Source organism: Schistocerca gregaria, chromosome 3 (genome assembly GCF_023897955.1).
Source record: "Schistocerca gregaria isolate iqSchGreg1 chromosome 3, iqSchGreg1.2, whole genome shotgun sequence".
Lineage (NCBI taxonomy): Eukaryota > Metazoa > Arthropoda > Insecta > Orthoptera > Acrididae > Schistocerca > Schistocerca gregaria.
In genome coordinates, this window is record NC_064922.1 from 509195172 (window position 1) to 509220896 (window position 25725).

At 40.8% G+C, this 25725-nt stretch overlaps 1 protein-coding gene across 1 annotated transcript in view; it reads right to left on the bottom strand.

The window, feature by feature from the left end:
* Positions 1-25725, bottom strand: part of LOC126354672 (F-box only protein 32) — a 499741-nt gene that overhangs the window by 19707 nt on the left and 454309 nt on the right. Inside the window, exon 4 of the mRNA XM_050004470.1 lies at positions 3943-3992. Within this exon, the coding sequence (XP_049860427.1) occupies positions 3943-3992 (50 nt within the window). The remainder of the gene's footprint in view (positions 1-3942; positions 3993-25725) is intronic.

Genomic DNA, 25725 nt, shown 5'->3' on the forward strand with positions numbered 1-25725 from the left:
AAGAGGTGTCACTGTACTTGAAGATTTCAGTAGCAACTTCCTAACACACAGTAGTGGGAAGTCATATCTGAAAAATTTTATGTACATTTGCAATCTTGTCCCATTGTTCAATTTTTCCACCAGAATAATTTCTAATTCAAGCACCCTAATTGACAACATATTTATAAACCAAGGGAATCTGAAATGTATCAACATTAGTAAAATACTGAATGGCCTCTCTGATCATGATGGTCAGAGACTTACCATTCATAATATGATTACCTGCCAGAAAAAACTGAGCCCCAGTGGAAGGTAATCAGGCCCATATTTATGATGAAACAATTAATGCCTTAATGTCATGCCTCCAAAATGTAAATTTGACTCGCACATACTAAGAAACGTATATCAATTCAAAATATAATTTGTTTAGCAATGAAACTGCATCATTATTTGAAGTTTCCCTCCAAGAAAATCATGGATCCTACAAACACAAGTGTGAACTGTACTTCACTCTAAAACTTCAGGAAATCCTGCCCAAACAGATCATAAAAATACTGCAAAATATTAAGCAAAGTAATTAAATACCAAATCAACCAATCTTGTAATGAAATCAAAACAATATGAAATATAAACAGGAGTGAGAAAGGTGTCAGTAGTGCTAATAAACATATATACTTTGTTTTAAATACTGATGATAAACATATAAGCAATCAAGAGATAGTTGCAAAAACTTTCAATGACCACTTCATAAGTGCTGTTGCGCAAATAAGCTGTGATGTCTCTTTAGAAAGTTCCATGGACATACTGTGACAGCATTTTCCCAATCCAGTAAGTAATAAAGTGTATCCCTCATAACCAGAAATGAGGTAAAGAAAACCATTGCATTATTAAAAAACAAAGGATCATCTGGTGTAGATAATATGTCCAATAAACTGGTAAAAACCTCTCTGATCAACTATCCAAAGTTTTAGCCTACATTATTTAATGCCTCTATGTATCAGGGTGTCTTCCCAGATGGAATGAAGCTTGCTATAATGAAGCCACTCCACAAAAAGGGAGACACAACACGTCGCTATCTATTGTCCCATATCACTTTTGACCATTTTTGCAAAAGTCCCTGAAAAATTATCCATTACAGAATTGTGACAAAAATTATTCATTCCTGAATTGTGATGCACCTTGAAAATTTTTATACTCTCAGTGGCAGACAGTTCTGTTTCCAAAAACATGTGTTCACTACTGAAGAGCCCTTTAAAAAAATAAATGAAGCCACTCTGTATCTTATGTGATCTCTGTAAGACTTACAACTGTGTGGATCACAAAATACTTGTCAACAAAGCAAGCCAATATGGCATCAGAGTGGCAGTTCAAAACTGGCTACAATCTTACCTAAATGATAGGAAGCAGAATGTAGTTCTTGATTAGAGCAGCATAGCAAGGGAGGATGTGGAGTCCGACTGGGATACTGAACTTCATAGAGCCCCTCAGGGATCGGGACTCAACCCACTGCTGTTTCTAATTTCAATAAACGATCTACTTTTGACAAACAAAACATCCACGTTTGCTATGTTTGCAGATGATACTAGCATTGTAATAAATAACGAACAGTCCACAGAAATAGAAGCTGAATCCAACAAATCGCTTTCAGGACTCTCTAACCTAGTTCAGAGTAAACTCAGTAACAGTAAACCTAAGCAAAACCAATTACACCCATTTCAGCTTAGATAACCAAGTCCCACAAGAGATTCCTATTTTACACGACAGTCAACAAATACAAAGACTATGTTGTAGCAAATTCTTAGCTGGAATCATCATATCCTCCAAACCATAAAACGTTTGCCCTCTGCGCTGCTTTTGCCATTAGAACAACCTCACAAATTGGAGGCATCAGTGTCACAAAATCTACTTATTTTTGGTACTTCCACTCCATAATGTGCTATGGAATTATCTTCTGGGGCAATTCATCTTCATCAAAGAAACTCTTCCTGCAGCAGAAAAAGGTGGTCCAAATAATGTGCAGATTACACCCAAGCATTTCCTGCCATAATCTGTTTAAGAAGCTTGAGATACTTACTGCAATGTCCCAATATATTTACTCAATTATATGTTTGATGGTAGACAATCCTGACCACTATTAAACTTACGAAATGTTCCATGATCACAACACAAGGAGGAAGGCTGACATCCATCGTGAACTAAAAGAGCTAACTTGGGTGCAGAAAGGTGTACAATACTCCAGTGTTAAAATGTTTTATTCATTGCCAAACTCCATCAAATGCCCAAGAAGTATTTGAAAATAAATTAAAGATACATTTACTTGAAAAAGCATTTTTTTCGTTAAATGAAAAAGCATTTTTTCCATTAAATGAAGTTTTTGAAAGAGAAGCATAATATATAAGGTAAGTCTTTCCGCTCCCGGGATTGGAATGACTCCTTACCCTCTCCCTTAAAACCCACATCCTTTCATCTTTCCTTTTCCTTCCCTCTTTCCTGACGAAGCAGCCGCTGGTTGCGAAAGCTCGAAATTCTGTGTGTGTGTTCGTGTGTTTTATTCATTGTGCCTATCTACCGGCGCTTTCCCGCTTGGTAAGTCTTGGAATCTTTGTTTTTAATATATTTTTCCCAAGTGGAAGTTTCTTTCTATTTTATATATATATTGTTCATGTGCCTGTCTGCAGCGCTTTCCCGCTTGGTAAGTCTTGATATATATATTTCTCATGTTTTAATCAACATGTGTTACTCCTTCTCTTTATATAATTTTTAAATTTTTTCTGTTATAGTTTTACATTATGTACTTTTCCTGCAACTGTTCCAGTAAAATAACTGTTATGTCCTATGTCTGTTTTGTAAAGTGACTACTATGTTCTATAAAAATACACTTCTTTGTTCTTCAACTCATTCCACGTCCTAGTTTCTCACACATAGGTGTATGTATAAAAAATAAATAAAATAAAAATGTGTCCGCTTCAGTCGGATGGCTCAAAGCCTGAGCTACAAGGAGCATGCCACAAATAAAGCCATGCACATATTTATGAGAGTAGACATTCTTACACACTCATTAGATTGTGGAAGTGATGTCATACTTCCAGAAATACTAAGAAGAATCATAAGACTGCAACATCACTCAGAGAATATCTTTCAACATGTGAGCTCATCTGATTTTGATATTTATGGATGGCTTTTTGGCTATCAGTTAATTCTCGCTATTCTTTATTAGAGTAGAAGATACAATGAACGTTTGTGACCACCACTGTATTTCTTTAATGTGTATGCATCAGAAACTGCCTCAATGTTCCAACACATCACCCATTCCAAGCAAATGGTAGCACACTGCTTACAAAAGGCAAGGATTTGTGCTCAAGTGGAATGACACACCATTTTAACATGTCTTAAATGTTCACAATAAGTCCAGACATGGGTATTCACAACAACTTAGCTGATCTACCAAGTTTGCAATTCTGATCATTTGTTCATGGAGCTGCAGTTTATGCTAATATAGGTGTAATTTAATGTGTTGACTGTCGCGTGGCTGCCAACAGGCATGGCAGAACTGCAAGTCTGACATCATGTAGCTGGCAGTGGCCACAGGATAAGATCTTTCAGCATACCTCCATGTGCTTGGCCTGGCCTGGCCTGGCCTGGCCTGGCGATAAAACATTCATAACTAATAGTGTGGCACTAAACATGTGAAAGATGTACCATCTGTTTTAAAATGCATACAAATAGCATGTGAACATCAAGAAACTTCCATCCATGAAAATATTATTGTGAAATTAAGGCATTCTCTAAACCGCATGGAACCTTTTCTGTGGAGTGATACAACTGAAAAAAAGTAACAAAACAATAGCAGAATTAACTAGCTCAAGGGGGTAGTGAATAGCCAACTTTGTCCTCTACTTGAGCTCCTTTCCACCCAATGACCTCTGAAGTCATCACTAATATATAATATTTGGTGAAAGTTACCTCTCGTGTACACTTGATTGTGATGTGGCAATGTGGCTTCACTGTCCCATCTGAAACAAGAACAATAAAAGTGCCATATTATACAATCATTGCTGTAAGACATAATGAATACTATTTTACAAAACCACAAATGAAGATTAAAATGGTGAAAAGACTGTATAAATAATTTCTAATTACAGTAAAATATTAATGACAAAGACAGCATTATCCTTTGTTCAGGCCACTCAACAGATGATTCTGTTTCAGAGGCTTCAAGTATTGTTGAGACAACTTTTTAACATCTTTTAGCACTTATGAGATTGCCCCTAAACCATACTGGAAGTTTATCCAAAGTGTTTATTGATACATAGAATGTCCTACCATTTTTATAAAATTGGCACAAGAGGAATTGGATGGTAGTTATAGTTTGTCATATTGGGAAACATCTATTGTAATCTTGAAGCAGGGTGGAAAACAACAGCTCATAACAATCAAATGTACTACCATACAAAGTAGCTGTGATATGTCAGTTACTTTTTAATAACAGAATGCGAAGGGCTATACAAGACTTCTGTTTCTGACATTGAAGTAGTCAATGCAAAGCTGCGTAACTCAGTGAAAGCAACTTCTGTCTCATTTTCAATGTGTTGGGTGAAAAACTTAGTACCTTCTAGAATCTAGATTTTTTTTGAACGATAGATTTGAAATTTTCATTTTTTACAGTGAATAACCTATGTTGCCAGAATTAATGAAGACATGATTCCTATACTGGTGTAATTAACAGTATCACAAGTAGCTTTGTTATTTGTGGCCAGTCCTGCCACAATAACTTTCCAAACAGCTTTGCATTTGTTGTGCAACTGCATAAAGTATCATTTTCCATTTGTTTTTATTTTATTAATTCTGATTTGTATCTATTTTTAAGTTTAAGATAATTAAATCTCTCTCTTTAACTGTTTTTGATCCTCCAAAGTTGATTTACATAACTCATTATCTTTTCAGGGCAGGTGCAAATCACTGGTGAATACTTCTACAACTACTTTTCTTTGGTGATTCTATGTTTCTTTCTACTGTGTTGGGCAACTCTTGTTAAATATATTGCAAAGAAAAAGGCAATTCTCTGAGAAGCATAATCAGTAAAATTGTAAGTTAGGCCCCTTCATTGTACTCTACTGTGGTCTACAACCATTAATACCCATCTGATTAACAATCCCTACATATCTAGGTTGGCATTTTTTATTTTGTCTGTAATTTTAGCTGTTTTTCTTCATTATCTGATAGACATAAAGCATTGATGAGCTCTGTTTTATGCAAATTTATCTGTACGCTAGTTAAAAAACATATTTTGTGATCTGAGGAAATTTGGCAGGTGCACCTACTTTATGCTAAAATTACTGTCAGTATTTCAAAATATTAAACTCATATGGCTGTTATATTTTTCCAAGAAGGAAGCTGCATTTTCTAAGAGCTCTAAAAGCACATTAATATTGCCTTAAGGGAACACTATATGGGTAATGCAATCAATTTGAAATCTGAGAGTTATATTTTCAACATAGTAATTTCTAATGCCACTGGTAATGAATTTTTTTACAAGACCATTACTGACATGAGCTGATGAGCAAAAACATCATGACCATGCCACCGTGAGACTGAGTGCCACCTGACAGTGTTGTCAGCATGTCTCGTGGTAAGGAAAGTAGTTGAGAGAAAGGTGAATCATTCTAACAATAATATGAGTTGCAAATGGCAATATCAAAGAGCAGATTAATATGGCCTGACACCTGGGAATGAGCATCTCAGAAACTGTGAAGATAGTTGGCTGCTCATGTGGTACTGACGTGAGCATCTATGGAAAGTGGTTGAAGGATGGTGAATCCATGAGTAAGGGACAAGGTGTTGGACTTCCACAACTCATCATAGAACATGAAGTTTGGAGACTTGCATGCTCTAGAAGAGCAAGATAGGTGGTGGTCTGTGGCATGCCTGATAGCAGACCACAATGCTGATCCAAGTACAAATGTTTCAGAGCACATCATAGAGCATTTGTTGTTGAGCATGGGCCTTTGCAGGAGATGACCCTTATGTGTTCCCCTATTGAACCATTGACATCATCAATTATGACTGCCGATAAGTGGAAACATATTGCCTTGTCTGATGAATCACATTTCTTGCAACAGCAGTTCAATGTTTGTGTCCAGATATACCATCATATTGGCAAATGGTTTTTCGAAACCATGACAACTGTGGATTACATGAACATTAATGTGTACCATCTTGTTGATAGCATCTTCAGCTGAGCAACTGTCTGTGACACATGACCAGAATTGTGCTATAGTGGTTTGAGAAGCATGATAGTAAAAGCTGATGTCTTGGCCACAAAATTCACCTCATCTGAACCCGATGGAAATCTCAGATGCTATCAGGTACTAGCTCCACACTCAGAAACTACCAGCCCATAATTTTTGGGAATTTCGTGACCTGTACATAGCTTGTTGAATCCATGGCACACAGAATAGCTGCTGTATTGCTTTCCAGAGGTGGACCAACAAACTATTAAATTATTAATTTTTTGGCTCATCAGTGCATACTGAGTAACCTCCATTGTTGGTAAAACTTGTACAAAAACTTAATACAAAGTTGCAGCTTAGTGGCACATAAAAATTCATTTCATTTCATCAGTGTTCATTAACATACAAAACAGAATTTTTGGTTTCTCCTGTTAGGACACTAACTTCATCTACTTCATTTTTGATAAACTGATATTTTTAAACGAATGTGCAAAGCCATTAAAAGTAAGAGGACATGTGACCCATCTGAGCGCATTGGCACAATTGAATAGGTTGCTAACACTTCGCTGAGTCTTAGTGAGGATCTAGTGAGCCCTTCAGTGTTAGGATATGAGCCATAACATTTGATGCTTCCCATTGAGATTAATTTTTTTGGTCGATTTTGCACTCGAAACAGTAGCTTTTTTGGGAGGATATTCATTTGAGTGTTGAGAGTGAGGATGGAAATCATGTGATAAGACAGAGGCTGTAGGACATGAAGGTGTCTTACTGCACACCAAACTTCATAGCGCAAACATTTTTGGAGATGGACAGAAAACGCATTTAATGTTATGTCGAGCCAAGATTCTCATGATTTTGTTCAATACTTCGCCAGTATACAGCAGGTATCCCATTTCTTATCCTCCTCATCTTGTTCTACTCATTTGACTGTAGATTCTGCTTAAAAGCATAAGGAATTTTTCTCCCACAGTATCCACTCTCCTTGAATATGACCTTAATGTGGTTGAACTCGCTTGGCAGGCTTTCTTTGTCCAATACTGCATGGGCTATGTGGACCAGTGCATGTGGCACACCTCATTTTGAAGGAGAATGGCATCTGGAGGTGTTGGAATCCGAACATGCTTTACAAGATATGTTGATCACAAATTGTGATATGATGTGGCCACTCAGCAGTGAAAGGCTTCATGGGTTTTTCTAGCTGAACTCCCTGCACCCCTAGATTCACAATGGTGAACTCTTTTTGAATGTCCTATTGAAGTGCAAACTGGGCAGCATTGTGGGACACAGTGTTTACAGGAAAGCTATTTGTGTCTCCACAAATCCAGCTGCTATTATTCTTTACAATGTGGCAGTGTGCCATGTACTCTGGTCCACAGGGCCACTGCAATATCAGACAAAGACAGCCAACCAAGGGAGCTTCACCATCTAAAGGACGTATTGAAGATGAATGGATTTGGTGGGAAACAACTGTACACGCTTTCAAGCAGAATAAAGGGCCCAAGAAACTAGAGCAAGATGAAGAGGATAAGACAATGGCAATGTATTGAACAAACTCGGAAGACTCTTGCCTCAGCGTAGCATTAAAAGCACTTTATGTCCACCCCAAAAAGAAGCCCAAGAAATTACGCTGAAGGATGACTTGGGGCTCTGTAAACTGGGTGTCAACTGTATTTCAAGCAAATGTGGTAAGGCAGACTGTGCAGACAGTTGAAGAAAGGTGGAACCGGCACACTTATCTTAGGCAATCAACAAAATCTGCAGTCGCAGAACATTGCTTGGCTACAGGGAACTCAATGATATATGAACAAACAGAAGTGCTACGACAGACCTCGTTATTTAGGGTCTGTGTTCTAAAGGAAGCTGATCAACAGAGCTAACGAACTTCACTCTCAGCAAAGTATGGGACCCAGCACTCAGCCATCTTAAGTCACAATGTCAACTGAGTGTGACTTATGGGGGTGGTTGAAGTACTGGGACACCAGAGTTCGTACCCAGCAGTTGGCGATTCGCCCTCGCCTCCCCCCTCCCACAAATACACACACACAGTCTACCCGATGGTGCATGTGACCAGCTAGTGAGGGAATGAATGGGGAGTGGTAGAAGTATAAAGGAGGCATGATGTAGCAACATCTTGTGACGCCACATGCTCGTGGTACCAATGCTCAAGGCATCAGAGGCAGCTGCTGTCACAATAGAGATATCAGCCACCTACGTCTCCTTCATGTCAGCATACCTATCACCACGTGGCATTCTCAAGCCAGCAGACAATGGGGAGCTATTGTCTCTCCACAGCAAAATCTTCGCCATGGGGTACTTAAAAGCCAAACATGCCACCTGAAACTCGAAATTCATGAACACTAGTGAGTGTCGCCTACTGTGAGCTACAGAAGACCATGGAACAATAATTGTGGTGTCAAACGACCACACCATCCTCACATGAGAATGCCACACCGCTGTCCTCAACATCGCAATTGAGAGCGGTATCCTGCTGCTCATGACAGCTTCAACTGGGATTGTCCAACCATCAGACCACATCCCACTAATTTCAAGTCTGTCCGGGATGATGTACACTGAACTCAGAGAGAGATCTCAAAATGAGTAAAACAAATTGAGATGACTTCCAGCAGGAATTCATGCCAACAGTGGCAGCAGATATGAGGCACTTTATTTCATTTCAGTAACAGTACAGAGTAACCCACCACCTCGAAATGTGAGTTGGATGCTTCTAGATCTAACAGCAAAGACTTATTATTATTATTATTATTATTATTATTTCAATCTTACTGGTATACAGTTGTTAATGCTTTTTCAGATAATATAAAGAACATTATCCAGTATATGACATGAGGCATAGTCACATGAGACATTGTGTCACTTCATCAACAGTGCCTTGAAGGCTGTCATAGCACCCACACCACCTGATGTCGACAGTCAAGCAAAGTGTCGACTTAGGCCGCTCCCCCCTGCCCAGATATCTTGGCTGCCATCACCACCATGAAGAGCCACGTGAGTGGCACCTAGCCAGCCACAAAATGCATCCTCAACAAGATGTGCTAAGAGCAGCCTGCAGTGGAAAACCATAGAAAAACGAAATGCTGCAGGTCTTGTGTCATTGAAGGGCTGGATGACGGATCAGCACAGCGCCTGGTGAAATCTATGTCGTGGAAATCACAATACTACCTCTAGCAGTAGGGGCAAACATCATCTCACGGACAAACACCAAGGCAGAAGCAGCTCTCGTGATGTCTTCGCCGAGAATATTCGACCAGTGGCAGACTTGGCACACATCCAAGAGGTAGCCACACGCCTGCCACAGTATATTCAAATATGGGATAACGAAGGTGCCGTCGATCCGGCATATGGGGAAGAGGTAACACAACTACTTCGCAATGTACACAGCAATAAAGCGAACAAGCCCTATCTTGTAATGAATCAGATAGTAAAATAGATAGCCGGCTGCTGTGGCCGAGCGGTTCTGGGCGCTTTAGTCCGGAACCGCGTGACTGCTACGGTCGCGGGTTCGAATCCTGCCTCTGGCGAGGATGTGTGCGATGTCCTTCGGTTAGTTAGGTTTAAGTAGTTCTAAGTTCTAGGGGTCGGATGACCTCAGATGTTTAGTCCCATAGTGCTCAGAGACATTTGAACCATCTTGAAGTAAAATAACTCCTACCACTAAGTAGAACATAGAGCAGAGATTTTCAACAAGATCGTGCTAAAGAAGATGTTCCCATGGCGTGGAAACACGCAGGCGTCACAGTGCTGCCAATGGCCGGTAAAGATCTATGCTCACCTTCCAGTTGTCAGCCTGCTGCCAGCCTCATGTAAGCTACTCGAAAGGCTATTACCTTCGAAGACTGATGTTTCACGTAGAGGCAGAACAACTCCTTCCGGTGAAAAATTTGGCTTTTGGAGAGAACACGTTACCACGCACCAACTTCTGAGGTTGGTAGAGGAGACGCTATGTGCTCTACAACATAGAGGGGCCGGCCGCGGTAGCCGAGCGGTCCTAGGCACTTCAGGCTGGAACCATGCAGCTGCTACGGTCGCAGGTTCGAATCCTGCCTTGGGCATGGATGTGTGTGATGTCCTTGGGTTTAAGTAGTCCTAAGTCTAGGGGACTGATGACCTCCGATGTTAAGTCCCATAGTGCCTAGATCCATTTGAACATAGAGAGTATTTTGGAGCCATCTTTCTGGACATCTCTTGCGCCTTTGGCTTTGTGTGGTTCGAGGGATTCCTCTAATATCTACTAGTACTTGGGTTCCCTGTGTCACAAGTGCATCTCTTCCAGTTGCACCTCCAGAGAAAAACCTTTTGCATCTGCGCCCAGGATGGCGGTTACGCCAAGAGGGACATCACAGTGGAAGTGCCACAGGGTTCACTCCTCGGACCAAAGTTATACATGCTGTACATGTCTGACCTTCCCAGGATAATCGGATATCATGGCACTATATGCAGGCAATACAGTGCTGTATACCTGCAGTATAAATGCCATGACGATGCAGCGACACCTACAAGCAGCGTGTGATGACCTCGAGCACTGTACAGCAGAATGGCACTGCACAAGCTCGCTGGTGTTCCCTATCTACGAGAGCTCTTCGAGATGCAGCCAACAAGTTCTGTCGGAGGACACACCATCAAGGAATGAAATATCAGACGGCCAGGCGTACGACCACACTGGCTGCATACGACGAGATGGCCTGATCTGTGCATACTTTATTTATAAATACTTTTGAGGTCCTACCTTCATGTTACGACTATAAAGCTACAAGGGCAGGGGAGAAAACTCACGCCGCTATTTTTAGCGATTCTTGTCTGTAATATTTTGGTGAGTGTGGGTTCTTGTTACTACGTTGTTTTAAATTGTCCTGCCTTGTATTTGCCAAGTGTGTGTTTTAAATCCTGAATCTTGTATATATGCAGCTTGTTCACATCTCCGTGTCACGACTGTGAAGCCACAGGTGCACGGCAGATCCTAGTATGTAATGTTTTGGTCGATATGGGCTCTTGTTCTTGGGTTGTTTATTTCGGGTTTGCGTTAAGTGTTTAGGGATTTTTGTTCAGGGTTACTTACATATGTATCTTAACATACCTCCCTGTCACGAATGCAAAGTCACGAAGGCAAGGGAGACAACGCCCGATATTGTATGCCGAGTCCAAGAGCGAAGACGCGAATTTTACAGGTATTATCTTAAGATGATGGCAAGGTACGCTGTCGAAATATCGCGTTACGTAAAGGTCTGCACCCGGCTGGACAGTAAAAACCACTGCTACTGATAAACAAGGAAGCTAACAATGTAGCTGTTTCTAAAACGCACTATCAACTTAAGCCAGCGTTGAGAATGAAGATATCAAACTGCCCATAACTGGCAAATGAACACTTATTATGTTACCAATGCAATATCCAGTGCCTCACAATAATTAGTAACTGCTTCAGGCGAAATTGTGGAACGGGATGGCAGCAGCAGCAGCAGAGGAAGAAATACGATAACCTGCGCTCATTTTGACTTAGACCAAACCAGAAAATATAATTCCATGCCAAATGCTTCCGCTACACTGAACTTCATTGTTAATATTCTGCACGAGGATGAATACCATCTTCACTTCACCCATCAGGCCCACAGAAACCCATCTGAGAAAAACAACACAGAAGAAGGTAAAGCTGTCATCCTTCTTCAGATGGTATGGTATACTGTTACCTTCCTCCAGCGTTTGAACGGTTTTACCCAGCCAGTTACAGTGGGACCTGCAATCTAACGTGGGTTCAGAACCGCGGTTCAATCCGGCATTTGTCACATCAGCGAACACTGCTAGAGGTGAAAGAAGTGATAACTGAGGGAGTGGAGATAAAACCCATTTCCTTTGGGTTCACAGTTTGGCACTTCATCACTGAGCAACAACATACCACGTTATAAAAGCTTATGGCCTTGTGCACTCATTTTCTTGGTTAGGATCTATGCAGTAACACAGTTATGAAAGGCAATATTTATGCGCAACTGAATTCGATGAAATGTAAAGACAAGAAATTACAAAGTGAAATTCGTTCAGAACTTCTGAATCTGCGACGTAATAAATGTGTCGTGACAGGTGAAATAGTGAAAAGAATTGTTGAATGGGATAGAGTATGAATTATCACATTGTCTGGGGTTCACAGACTGTGTCTGAGTTCCAATAAAAAAACTGTCTTAACAGCTCTTGAGACTGAAAATATCTATATTACTATATAAAGATAAGTGGTAGTTTAGCGTTGCTACCAAAAGTTCATTGTTGATTTACTTCAGACGGATGCAGGTTACAATTTCTTTAAAATGTGCGGCATTTAATTAGATATTACTTATAAATGAAGAGAAGTTGTAGTTTAAGGTTGTTATCAAAAACCTCGAAAAGTTCTAGACCGATTTACTTCAAATTTGTACATGACGCTCTAATAAACGTTCGGAAGACGTAAGCTACACAATTTTAAATATATATGTTGTATAAGTGTATATACGAGTATACTAAACAAGTGGGAAAGACCCTTAGAAGACATATTGAAAAGTTCTTCATCGTCTCACTTCAATTTTTTCACGATATTAGTTTATTTATGGCTGTAATTTTTCGGCAACTGCAGTATCTACTTTTCGGTACAAAATTCAGTCATCAGTTGCAAATATATTTTTATTGCGCTTTACATGGTTCGACAAATCAATTTGTCATCGTGAGAAGCCGACATAATGAGGGATATTATAAATCTTTAGACCTTGGCTATAAACTTATTGACGTACATATTCATGTTCTATGTGATTATTGTACACACAGTTTTACAGTAACTTAATCACATCCGTGTGTATGTCAAGCTGTTGTGCTAGCAGCAAGGAACATAAGAAAACGTATAAAAATTTGACGAATGTATATAACGAAGAAATGTATAATTCATTTGAAAAAAAATGGCACATAGTTGTAACATACAGGGCGTTCACGTTAACTGAAGACATTTAAATATGTCGAAATCTACACATCGGATCAAAAAACGTTAAGATTCCATTTTGGTTGTCTCGGAGGGGAACATCCAACGATACCACGCTCGAATCACACACCACCCCGTGTTTGGCTGACAGAGGCCAACGTTGGTATCTTCAGTGGAAACCCCCGTTCATTATTGTAGATCACGACTCTACAGAAAAATCTGCATTCGTTATGTCTGAAGCATTTTCTTCGTTTCGCCATAAATGGCGCTGTGATCGGAGGAATAGAAACGTGTACACAATCGTAATTTACGACATGCTACTCAATGGCCCTTTAATATCCAGTGGCACGTGGGACCCCACTTCCAAGCTGGGAGAGTAGGACAGGCCAGCATTTCATAACTTTTAATTGGAAATCCCATTCGCAACGTTGTATTCCTCCGACATATCGAAACGTGGGGTGGGGTGGGGGGAGGGGGGGAGGACACCCCAGTAAGGCATGTTATACTGGTTAACGCTTCCAGAGTTTGTGAATGTAGACTCATCGCAAAATAGTACCTCGGCAAAGAACGTGGGGATCATTTGTGAATGGTCACTTCAACAAATGCGAAACACTATCCGGTTGTGGAAATCGGCGCCATGAAGTTCCTGATGCAGTGACACGTGGTATAGATGATACTTACGACGATGAAGTATTGTGACAATACTACCGACAGACATATCGGAATCGCGGTGTAATTGGCGGGCGCTCATATCCTTGGGTTGTAGTGCACTGCCTCCATTACAGTCATTCCACTAGCTTCTCCTGTGTAACACGTTTGTTTCGTTTCTTTTTGCCGCTCTGTACGCTGCCGTCAGACATAAAGGCAGTTCACAACTTTGCAAAAGAACGAACGAGCTGTCTCTGGAAGCGCTCGGCATACAAGGCGGCAGCAGCAGCAGCCTCAACATTTCTCCTACATTCTCCGTAAATCAGAATAATTTCAATTTTTTTCTCCTATGGTTGCAATATTCATTGTCCACTTGCAAGTCTCCAAATGATAGGTAGATATGCAGGCAATAAATACTGCGCAACAATTGTAACGTTTAGAGCTGCTATCAGTTCTACGTCTGCACGATTCGTGAGCTTCGATCGCAGTGTACCGCCTGTTATGATACTTGTAGTTCACAACACGTGGCGCGTAGAGTAGTCGCCTCTGTTCGATATGTCGGAGAAATAGAACTTTGCGAATCGTGTTTTCAATTAGAAAAGTTACGAAATAGTGGTTTGTCTTACCCTCGCAGCATGGAGGTGGGGTCCCACGTGCCATTGGATATGAAGGGCCATTGAGTAGCATGTCGTAAATTCAGATTGCGTACCCATTTTTATTCCTCCGATTACAACGCCATCTATGGCGAAATGATGAAAATGCTTCAGACAAAACGTATGTAGATTTTGCCGTAGAACCGTAATCTGCAATGAAAAACGGTGGTTGCCATTGAAAATTTCAAAGTTGCTCCCCTTAAGCCACACAAGGGGTTGGATCAGAGGTCGAGTGTGGTAGCATTGAATGTTCCCTTCGGAGACAAACAAACTGGAATTATAACTTTTTTTGATCATATGTATAGTTTTCGAGATATTTCAATGTCCTCAGTTAAAATGAACACCCTGCATGGTAGGAACAGGCTAATTTTCAGATACAATCGTTGAGCCTGCGGCCTAATATTGTACAACATAGCCTACAGTTCCGAAAAAAACATTTCAAAGCAAGTTTAATAAATTACACTTTTTGATTTATTGTTTGCAAGTATTAGTGAACAAACTGTGCCGTTCAATAGACTAAATGAAATTGCTTGGTAAATCGCTCGAGTATGATGAGGTCGAAGAAAGCGACCAACGGCAGGCGATATCGCTGAGGCCCTTATTTATTTGTTTATTCATTTATTCCTTTTGGAGGGTACCATAAAAGCAACTTTGGTTTTGCTCCTTTGTGTTTAATTTTCGTTCCTCCCAGACTTATTTCATCCATCGAGAGCGTCATTCCTCTTCTTCCTGGGTCCACTTTTTTCCTTTAGCTGACCTCTTTCTTTGCCGAAATCCTGCCTTTTGTGTTGCTTCTCGAAAATGTATTCTGTAATGCATTATGTCCATTCTAATTCCTGTGTTTATCATATGTTTGACAATTTCGATGCACAATGTGGATTTGCAACTGTTTAGTAAGCTACTTGGTTAGTCTGTTATAATCCATACGGTATGTGGCCATAGAACTGTAGTCTTCGTTTCAAACAGAGCTCTTTGTTTGATCTTAACTTGTGTTCAACATTACTATTACTTCTAGGTCTCAGTATTTTTCTTATAATTATTCTTTCAACTTATTCCTGTTTTAGCCTTGTGCTCCAGGACGAAGTTTTTTGTTTACATGTTTTTTGTCATTTGGAATGCCCTCTCCATTTTATGTACTGCGTTTTCTGTGACCGTAGTTTCCTTTGTGTTGCTTGTTATCCATTCTTCTGCTACTTACAACAGTTTGTTTTAGATATTGTGTTGTTATGAATTTTTTAAGACTTGCGGGGGGTATCTTCCTGATATTTGTCATGAAACTTATTTTCTCAAACGATATCTTAATCTTATTTTATCTGCTTGTTTCTGGAGGTCTGTGATTTTTTTCTTTGGCGCTATCCAGTGCGTCAGTAATGAATGCCATGTCATCTGCGGTCTAGATCATTTTATTTGGGTTTCTTACTAGTTCAACAGCCTAAATACTGTGGATTTTTCTCCATTCTCTCACTACATCCTCTATAGTGAAATTAAAAAGAAAGGGCGATAAGACGTCTTCCTATCTTACTCCTGATTTGATTTCTTTTCATGTTGTATTAAAGTCACTTTAATTATTTCTGTTGTTTTATTGTGGAGTCCAGATTCCTGTAAAAAGTCGATTGGTGTATTTCTGTCAACTGAGTAATACGCCTTTTTAAAATCTACAAATTTATCAAGTATGATGGCCCCGCGTAACTAGTGTCCTGCGACATAATACCTTGCCTGGCGGATGGTATTGGCAATTGTGCAATGCACTCGACAGCAGTTCAGCGCACCGCCACGCTAGAGATATCTCGCTCGACCTGTAGAGGCTGAGCAACGGCGAGGAGGGCGTTGACCCGACTGCGACTCCCACACACTGTAGCTGCTCACACTGTAGCTGCTCGCCCCCGCGCGGCGGGATCACCCAAGTGGTGGTGGCCGTAATCCCGAGAAATGCTGCATGCAACGTGATCAGTGACAATCGAAGGTGAAACATAAAACCGGCGGATACACGTACCCCAGAGGGTGACTGGAGAAACACAGCAGGATGCAGAGTTTTTGATATGCTGTCGCCAAAACAAAAACATTTTAAGAAAGCGCTGCCAATGAAATTTTCATGCGCGTTATGAACCATTAACGGATATAACATACCATTTTTCCGCAAACTTTACATTCTGCGTCGCTCGAAACTGGAATTAAGGGACAGCAAAGAAACTCTGAGAGAAATTGTTATTTTTTGGAGATATGGTTTCAAAAAGAACACAAATGAGTGCGTGATCATGTGTGAACGATGAGCACACAGCTTGGTACAAGACTGTTACTTCGTTAATTAATTAACGAAGTTAACTTTTCGAGAAACGGAGTGATTTTTCAGTTTGCTTTGAGAAACGTCATTGAGCCCGCTAATCGCTAATTAAGTACCTATTATTTATGAGAAAAATGATGCCGCACGGCCCACGAGGATCATGTTCTGACAAAGTTTGGATCATGTAGGTGTTTGACTACGCCGGGGTGCAAACAATCAGCCGGCCGCTGTGACCGAGCGGTTCTAGGCGCTTCAGTCTGGAACCGCGCGACCGTAGGGTCGCAGGTTCGAATCCTGCCTAGGGCATGGATGTGTGTAATGTCCTTAGGTTAGTTAGGTTTAAGTAGTTCTTAAGTTCTAGGGGACTGATGACCTCAGACTGCTACGCTGAAATTTCAGGGGAGCGCCAAATACATATTTCATATTCTTGAAGAAAGAAAACATTATTTCACAAAGCGCCTAGTATCCAGCGTACGTTGGTCTATCGATTATCATATGATTTTGAAACACGTCCCTATTGGTTTAGGATCATTTTTGAACAGATTCTAACCTGATTTCTGAACGAGTCGTAAGTTGATTTTTGAATGCGTGCATAGTGTACGTGACGTCTCTGCCAGCGAAATTCCCATCGCATCTAGACACAAAAGACTTTCCCGCAGATAAAACGGAATGGGGTTATACGAGCTGAGCTGAATTAACCCGAAAGGGTGAATATCAGTCACTGATTATGTGGTTGATTTAGATTAAGACTGCCGGTAGCAGAGTGGAAATAAACGACTAACAGGAATAAAAAGTAAGAAAGATTACGTATCCAAGAAAATGAAATTCTGAAAGAAAATTTTTGTCGTATCGGTAGAGTACAAAGGGCCAGCTGTACAGTCCCCGGTTAGCAGCCGCTGAAAGTTCTGTTCTCGGAATAGCGTGGGGAACGCGTTGTATGAAAACGCAGTTATGCCTAACCGGAGATTAAACGTGGGCTAACTAAGTTGGTGATTCTGCCAGGTTTAGTGAAGTTAACTGGAGAATAAGTTTTTAGTGATGACAAAATTGATTGTTTGAACGAGGAAGGAGGAGAAAGCGGGACATCATACGAATTACAAGGAAGAATATGACGATTCTAAATTTGTACAAATATTTCGTACTATTACTTTTCGATCTCGTGCTTGAGTAACGAGCGTATAAATAAAATGTATAAATTTTTCCTAGCATAAGACTTTTTGCTTGTAGTAGACCTAATAGGCGTTTGATATTGGTACTTCGTAAATTAAATTCTGTAGTGTTATTTCTGCAAATGAGATACATAAAAATGACCATTTGTGCCAAAACAGTCTCGCTTATTTGGCGTGTGCTACTGCTGCAATATTAGAAAGGCCTATTTCGTTTTATCGAGCAGACAGTGACAAAATAGACGTAATCAAATAAAAAACCACACCAGTCTTGATTACTATTCGTATTAACGGCTTTTACAGTATTAGACAACGAAATATTACTTTTTCATGTAGCAAAATGTTCGACAAACTTTAATGAGGTAATAGATCCTTTCATAGAAAGTTGTGCAAGATTAAAGACAATAATGCCGGGACCCAAGGTTTGAAGAAATGTGTACTGTCTTTCTTGTCTCTTGTCTTTACTGGTTTTATGTTTCCTATATCTAATTTTATGTCATACAACAGAGAAATTTATTAGCTAATAGGCAATAAAGAGCGCATATTTTCTGAAGAGTTCGTATTCTTCTGGATACACATAATCGCACTCAGTATTAATTTTGAGATTCCTGAAGGGGGTTAAGCTGTCAAAAGAGCCGACTGGGAGCAGGGGAGGCTAAACAGAACATTTTAATTTACGATGTCCTGAATAAAGGTTTGATGACTTCCATTATAAAATATACACGTTTGAATTCCACAGAGCGAAAGACGGTGACGTGTGATACAAAAATGCTGTGCGAAGAGGCGTTATACTACACCTTGGCACACTTAACATCAATTAACATGCGTTACATTTCCTCGAACATACATATTTTATACATCAGGCTCTTCAGAAAAATGTTCGCTACAATATGAACATTTTTTGATGAATCTTTTTTTTTTTTAAATTTTTGACGTCCTATCTCAAACGCTCGAGGGAATGAAGAGGAGGGCCACTATCAAGTTTTTGCGTCGGTCCGGAAATATCGTATATCCGGGGTTGGCTCTATAGCTGATGACAATCCGTGGCAGCATGTAAGTGACCACGTTAATTTTGTATCCATATCTGGAGAACAAGTACTTTTCGGTTTTAAACTGCACCGCCTATAAAATCAACAATAGTGCTCACACTTCGAGTCTTCCCAGTTTGAAACAACAAATAAAGAGAGCACGTGAATCGCGGTATGTACAGTTTGAAAAAAACAGAGAAGGAAGGGTCTCGTCGAGGAGAGACACAGAAAAATCTTAGGCACTCAAACATCGACAGCGGAGGTTAAGAGAATACGACAGAGATCAGTGCATAGTAAACTTTTTTTATTACGAATATAGTTCCTTGACTTGTCGTTTGAGAAGCTGATAAAAACTCTAAACCCCAGCAAAAGTTCAATTTCGAGGGGAACATTGGGCAGTTGCGTGGTTGATTAATACATTCAATAAAGCAACACCTTGTTAAGTAAGTAGATACTTTTTCTTTGAAATTCGAACTAACCTATTATCTGGCTACCAGGAATCATTACCTTAAAAATAATTTTGGTAAACAAAGATAGTATTATTTCTACTTTTTGTGAACAATGGTGTAGTCCTCCTTGAACAGGGTTTTTGAAGCCTAAAGTACGAACAGATATAATTTTGACAGTATAGATAGTATGTTTATTACGTGATTACACTGAAGATTAGCGCTAATGAAAAATAAATGAACCATCAAAATTCAAGCGGCCAGTGACCGATTTACATGAAATGCAGATTCATGCTCATTCTTCAGTGTATGAATGTGGCGAGGTCACAGTATGCCAGCTATCTTGAAGGAACACAATTGCTTCAGTCAACATTTAACGTTTATGCATGCAGGGTGTAAGATTGTCCACATTCCGTGTTCTCTGCTCGCATATTCATCTGTTGCCCCCGACGGAACTCTTAGGCACCTCTCGTTTTAGAGCCGTAGTAATACACATTATACTTTACTATCTAGCTATGAGGTAACAGTGCAAAGCATAATATTTTGTTCACAGATCAGTTAAAATTTTTATGTTGGCACTACTGACTTATGTATATAGCTTACAGCTACATATTTTGTCACATGTGATCGTGATTTGTCTTTACTTTTTCATTAAAACTGGAGGACTCCAGTCATCAAACAGGTAACTTATGTTGCAATGCATTTATGTTGTCTAATGTTATTTACATCAACATTGTTACAGTGTCTATATTTTTGTGTCCTGAGTACGCTGAAACTCTTTTTATACCAACAGGACATGTAAGTTAAAATTGCATAAAATAATGTATGAACAGTTGTTTCTTTTTTTATCCATGAAACTCATATTAGTGGACTTACGTTAGGTTTTCAAAATGTCACTATCTTTTTAAAGTATGCCAAAGGCCTAACTGAAACAGAAATATTTAAAATACTGACTGAAGACGTCCTTTTCGACAATGATACGGTTACTAACACTAAAAATGATCAGATAGAAGATAAAGACTTGTCTACAGTTGTAAATAATTTTGACGATATTTTTGAAAGCTAGCTAACAGCTGCGCAAATGATATGTTGAATCAATAACTGGCCGACCATTTTAATGATAAAAGGAATATAATATAGGGGACATTTCTAAACTAAGTAAAATTGAAGAAAAGAGGTATGGAGACCACAGTTTCGAAATACACTTACCATTCTAGTGTCACTGAAGAGAAGTTTTGACACTGTAACTCAGCAACAGATGTTTTCTCAGAAATACTGGCTTCTGTTGTAGAAAGCGTAATGTTTTTTTCAGATCAATATTTATGGTGTACAAAAAATAAAACAGCGCATATCAAGGCACCAGAGCTGATTCCACTTACTGGTATCAATTTTGTCGTTGGCTATTATAAGTCACCTTCAGGGTATCACAACTAGAGTCACAGTAAAGTTCAAGGAACTCCAGTTGGCAAAGCTGTGTAAGTGTCTGAGTTTGAAAAAGTGCTCAGAGACCTCAAAATCTTGATTTCCAAAAATTTAAATGATATTTCTCAAGGTAAAAGCACCTTGTAACAGTGTAACTAAATGAAGCTTGTTGAACGTACATACAAATTGTGGTGTACAACAGATATGAAAGGATACACACAATGGAATGTGATGTTTATCAAAAAGGAAGGAAAAGATTGAAGAAGTATTTGCCATGTATGGACCAGAGAGATAGTTGTTCCCTAAATGATCAGAGACTTCTAGTACATCCATAGAAAGGTTTTTTTGACACTTTCTTTACATCCCGGCCATTTTCAAATAGAATGACACGGGAAAGCGATTTAGTTAGGGGAGTAAGTAGAGGTAATCGCAAAAGAATGATTCGAAACTTTTTAAAAACCAAATTTGTGGCAAGGAGTGGCTATGATCACAGAATATCTTCTACTGAGTTAGTTTTTCAATGGAAAGACAACAAAGTTGTATTATTTGCCTCTAATTTCCATGCTGATGAGGAAACAACAGTGTCAAAATATAGGAGAATGGCCAAATTGGCTTTTACTTGCCCCATCGTTACTCATGATTACAGTAGATGCATGGGATGATGCATGACGATCGCCTGCTTCCCATACACGGACCTGAATACAGATTGGTAACAACGAATTTTTAGGGGAATGTTGGAAGTAACTTCCGTTAACCCATGTCATATATTGTGAGTTATTAAAAAAAGTCTTAACGCCGGAGTTAAGGCGAAATGTCACTTGGCGTGGTGAATACATGGACGAGGTTGTGGAAACCAGCAACAGAATCATCAAAAACAGGAACAGTCTCGTACAAAGAAATGTTGTCAAGAGATGCACATCATATTATTCCACGTCAAAATATTTTAATATTGAAATCATTCGGTAGCCACACTGTCAAATTCGTAGGAAACCAAGGTACACTATGTGATCAAAAGTATCCGGACACCTGACTGAAATTGATTTACAAGTTCACGGCGCCCCCATCGGTAATGCCGGAATTCAGCATGGTGTTGGCCCACCCTTAGCCTTGATGATAGCTTCCATTCTCGCAGGCATACGTTAAATCAGGTGCTGGAAGGTTTCTTTGGGAATGGCAGCCCTATCTTCACGGAGTGCTGCGCTGAGGAGGGGTTGTGCATTATGATCGTGCTGAAAGATGCAATCGCCATCCCCGAACTGCTCTTCAACAATGGGAAGCAAGAAGGTGCTTAAAACATCAATGTAGGCCTGTGCTGTGATAGTTCCACGCAAAACAAGGAGTGCAAGGCCCTGGATAAAAAACACGACCACACCATAACACCACTGCTCCGAATATTACTGGTTGGCGCTACACACTCTGGCATATGATATTCATTGGGCTTTCGCCATACCCTCACCATGCCATCGGATCGCCACATTGTGTACCGTGATTCGTCACTCCACACAAGGTTTTCCACTGTTCATTCGTCCAGTGTTTACGCTCCTTACACCAAGCGAGGCGTCGTTTGGCATTTACCGGCGTAAATGTGTGGCTTATGAGCAGCCGCTGGACCATGAAATCCAAGTTTTCTCACCTCCCGCCTAACTGCCATAGTACTTGCAGTGGATACTGATGCAGTTTGGAATTCCTGTGTGAAGGTCTGGATAGATGTTCGGTTATCACACATTACGACCGTCTTCAACTGTCGGCGGTCTCTGTAAGTCAACAGACGAAGACGACCTGTCCGCTTTTGTGCTGTAGGTGTCCCTTCCTGTTTCCACTTCACTATCACATCGGGAACCGTAGACCTATGGATGTTTAGGAGTGTGGAAATCTCGAGTACACACGTATGACATAAGTGACGCCTGATGACGTTCGAAATCCGTGATTTCCGCAGAGGACCCCATTCTGCTCCCTCGCGATGTCTAATGACTTCTGGGGTAGCTGATATGGAGTACGTGGCAGCACAATGCACCTAATATGAAGAACGTATGTTTTTAGGGATGTCCGGATACTTTTGACCACATAGTGTAGCTGCGATGTGGCATATAAATTTGCAGCCGAGGTTCTACTCAGAATGGAGTGCATGCGATACGAGGGGCGTTCAGTAAGTAACGCAACACTTTTTTCGAAAGCTGGTTGATTTTATTTAGGATTCCAATACACCATACTATTCCCCATCCTTTGTCTACAAAACCCTATTTTTCAACATAATCTCCGTTCAACACAACGACCTTTCGCCCGCCACCTTACTGTGACGGCCAGTATGCCATTATACTGGTCAGCGTCGGAGCCGACGTCTTGTTGCATCAGTAACCTCCACGCCCTGCTTCCCGCGGAGTGCATCTTTCGTTCGCCCAGACAGATGGAAATCGGAAGACCGGCCGGAGTGGCCGTGCGGTTCTAGGCGCTACAGTTTGGAACCGAGCGACCGCTACGGTCGCAGGTTCGAATCCTGCCTCGGGCATGGATGTGTGTGATGTCCTTAGGTTAGTTAGGTTTAATTAGTTCTAAGTTCTAGGTGACTGATGACCCCAGACGTTAAGTCGCATAGTGCTCAGAGCCATTTGAACCATTTTGAAATCGGAAGGTGCGTGGCTTTAGGGTGGATAAAGAAGAATAGTCCACTGAAGTTTCATGAGCTCTTCTCGTGTGGGCAGACTAGCGTGAGACCTAGTGTTGTCGTGGAGAAACAGAAGTTCGTTTGCTTTTTTGTGGCGACGAACAGCTGAAGGCGTTTATTCAGTTCCTAACAGCAGCACAAACACTTCCAAGTTGCACCATGAGGGAGGACATCAAGCAGAATAACTCTTTCAGAGTTCCAGAAGAACGTCGCCATGACTTGACCAACTGAGGGTGCGGCTTTGAATTGCTTTGGAGAAGTGGTGTGCCATTTTGTTTCCGGTTCGAAGTGATAAACCCATGTTTCATTGCCTGTCACGATGTTCGACAAAAAATTGTCAGGAGCTGCCTAGTAACACGCAAACTATTACGTACATGTCGGCCTTCGTTGCTCTTTATGGCCTTCTTTCTACGCGGCGCAGAACCAGAACGCACAAACCTTTGAATTCCCCAAATGGTGGACAAAAGCATCAGCACCACCAACAGAGACGTTCAGTTGTGCAGCGAGGTGTTTGATTGTGTCCCGTCGATCACCTCGGACGAGTGTCCGCACGTTCTAACATTGCACGAGTCACAGCTGTGAGCGGCCGGCCGTTAGGCGAGACATCTGACAGGTTTGCGCGACCTTGCTGCGATGATGACAGACGCCTCACGCAGCGACTCACCGTGCTTTTGTTCAATTCCATATCTCCGCAGACATTCTTCAAGCGCCTATGAATATCTGCGATGCTTTGGTTTTCCGCCAAAAGGAATTCAATGACAACACTCTGCTTAGAAGGTAACTCCGTTACAGGCGCCATTTTGAAGGCTGCGTAGCCTACAGCACCGCCATCTATCGGAACGTCGTGAAACTACAGTGGCTGAAATGGGGATAGTCCACGATGTTCTACAACAAATTTTGCACATTTTCAACCGACATTGGCCGCGAAAAAGGTGTTGCATTACTTATTGAACACGCCTCGTATACCTCTTTATTGTAATGGAATGAAAAACGACTAGGCCGAGTATCATGCTATTTCTATTGACTGAAGAGTAGAAATGGACAGCCACATCGATTTTTATACAATATACAATAAATATTTGTCTTAACTAAGACCATTTTTGTGTGAAATGGCATTAAATGTTAGTTTATTATTTTCAAGTAGTATATTTCCCTCGACCTCAACAAAGAAACGCTCAAAGACCACTTTTTTATTATACACAATATACTAATAAGCCTAAGTGTACGTCGCGCTGTGGCCCATGGTACTGGTAAGTACCAAGTTTCAAAAATAAATTGGAAATCAAATGATTCCTTGCAAATGAACTGACTTTTGAAACTAAAACATTTGAAAAAAGAAAACTTTTTTATGGATTACTGAAGTCGGGCAACAAAGTGATATGATCCATGAAGCAAATTATTACACGACTATCATGTAGAAATCAGCAGGAAAGAAAGATCTTATTACATTATAATCCCCAAGAATTAAGCGGTTCTGGTAATTCTCTAAACTATATCAAGCAGGTAGCAAACTAACGTTCCTGTGGTTTGTGAAAATACACTCCTGGAAATTGAAATAAGAACACCGTGAATTCATTGTCCCAGGAAGGGGAAACTTTATTGACACATTCCTGGGATCGGATACATCACATGATCACACTGACAGAACCACAGGCACATAGATACAAGCAACAGAGCATGCACAATGTCGGCACTAGTACAGTGTATATCCATCTTTCGCAGCAATGCAGGCTGCTATTCTCCCATGGAGACGATCGTAGAGATGCTGGATGTAGTCCTGTGGAACGGCTTGCCATGCCATTTCCACCTGGCGCCTCAGTTGGACCAGCGTTCGTGCTGGACGTGCAGACCGCGTGAGATGACGCTTCATCCAGTCCCAAACATGCTCAATGGGGGACAGATCCGGAGATCTTGCTGGCCAGGGTAGTTGACTTACACCTTCTAGAGCACGTTGGGTGGCACGGGATACATGCGGACGTGCATTGTCCTGTTGGAACAGCAAGTTCCCTTGCCGGTCTAGGAATGGTAGAACGATGGGTTCGATGACGGTTTGGATGTACCGTGCACTATTCAGTGTCCCCTCGACGATCACCAGAGGTGTACGGCCAGTGTAGGAGATCGCTCCCCACACCATGATGCCGGATGTTGGCCCTGTGTGCCTCGGTCGTATGCAGTCCTGATTGTGGCGCTCACCTGCACGGCGCCAAACGCCCATACGACCATCATTGGCACCAAGGCAGAAGCGACTCTCATCGCTGAAGACG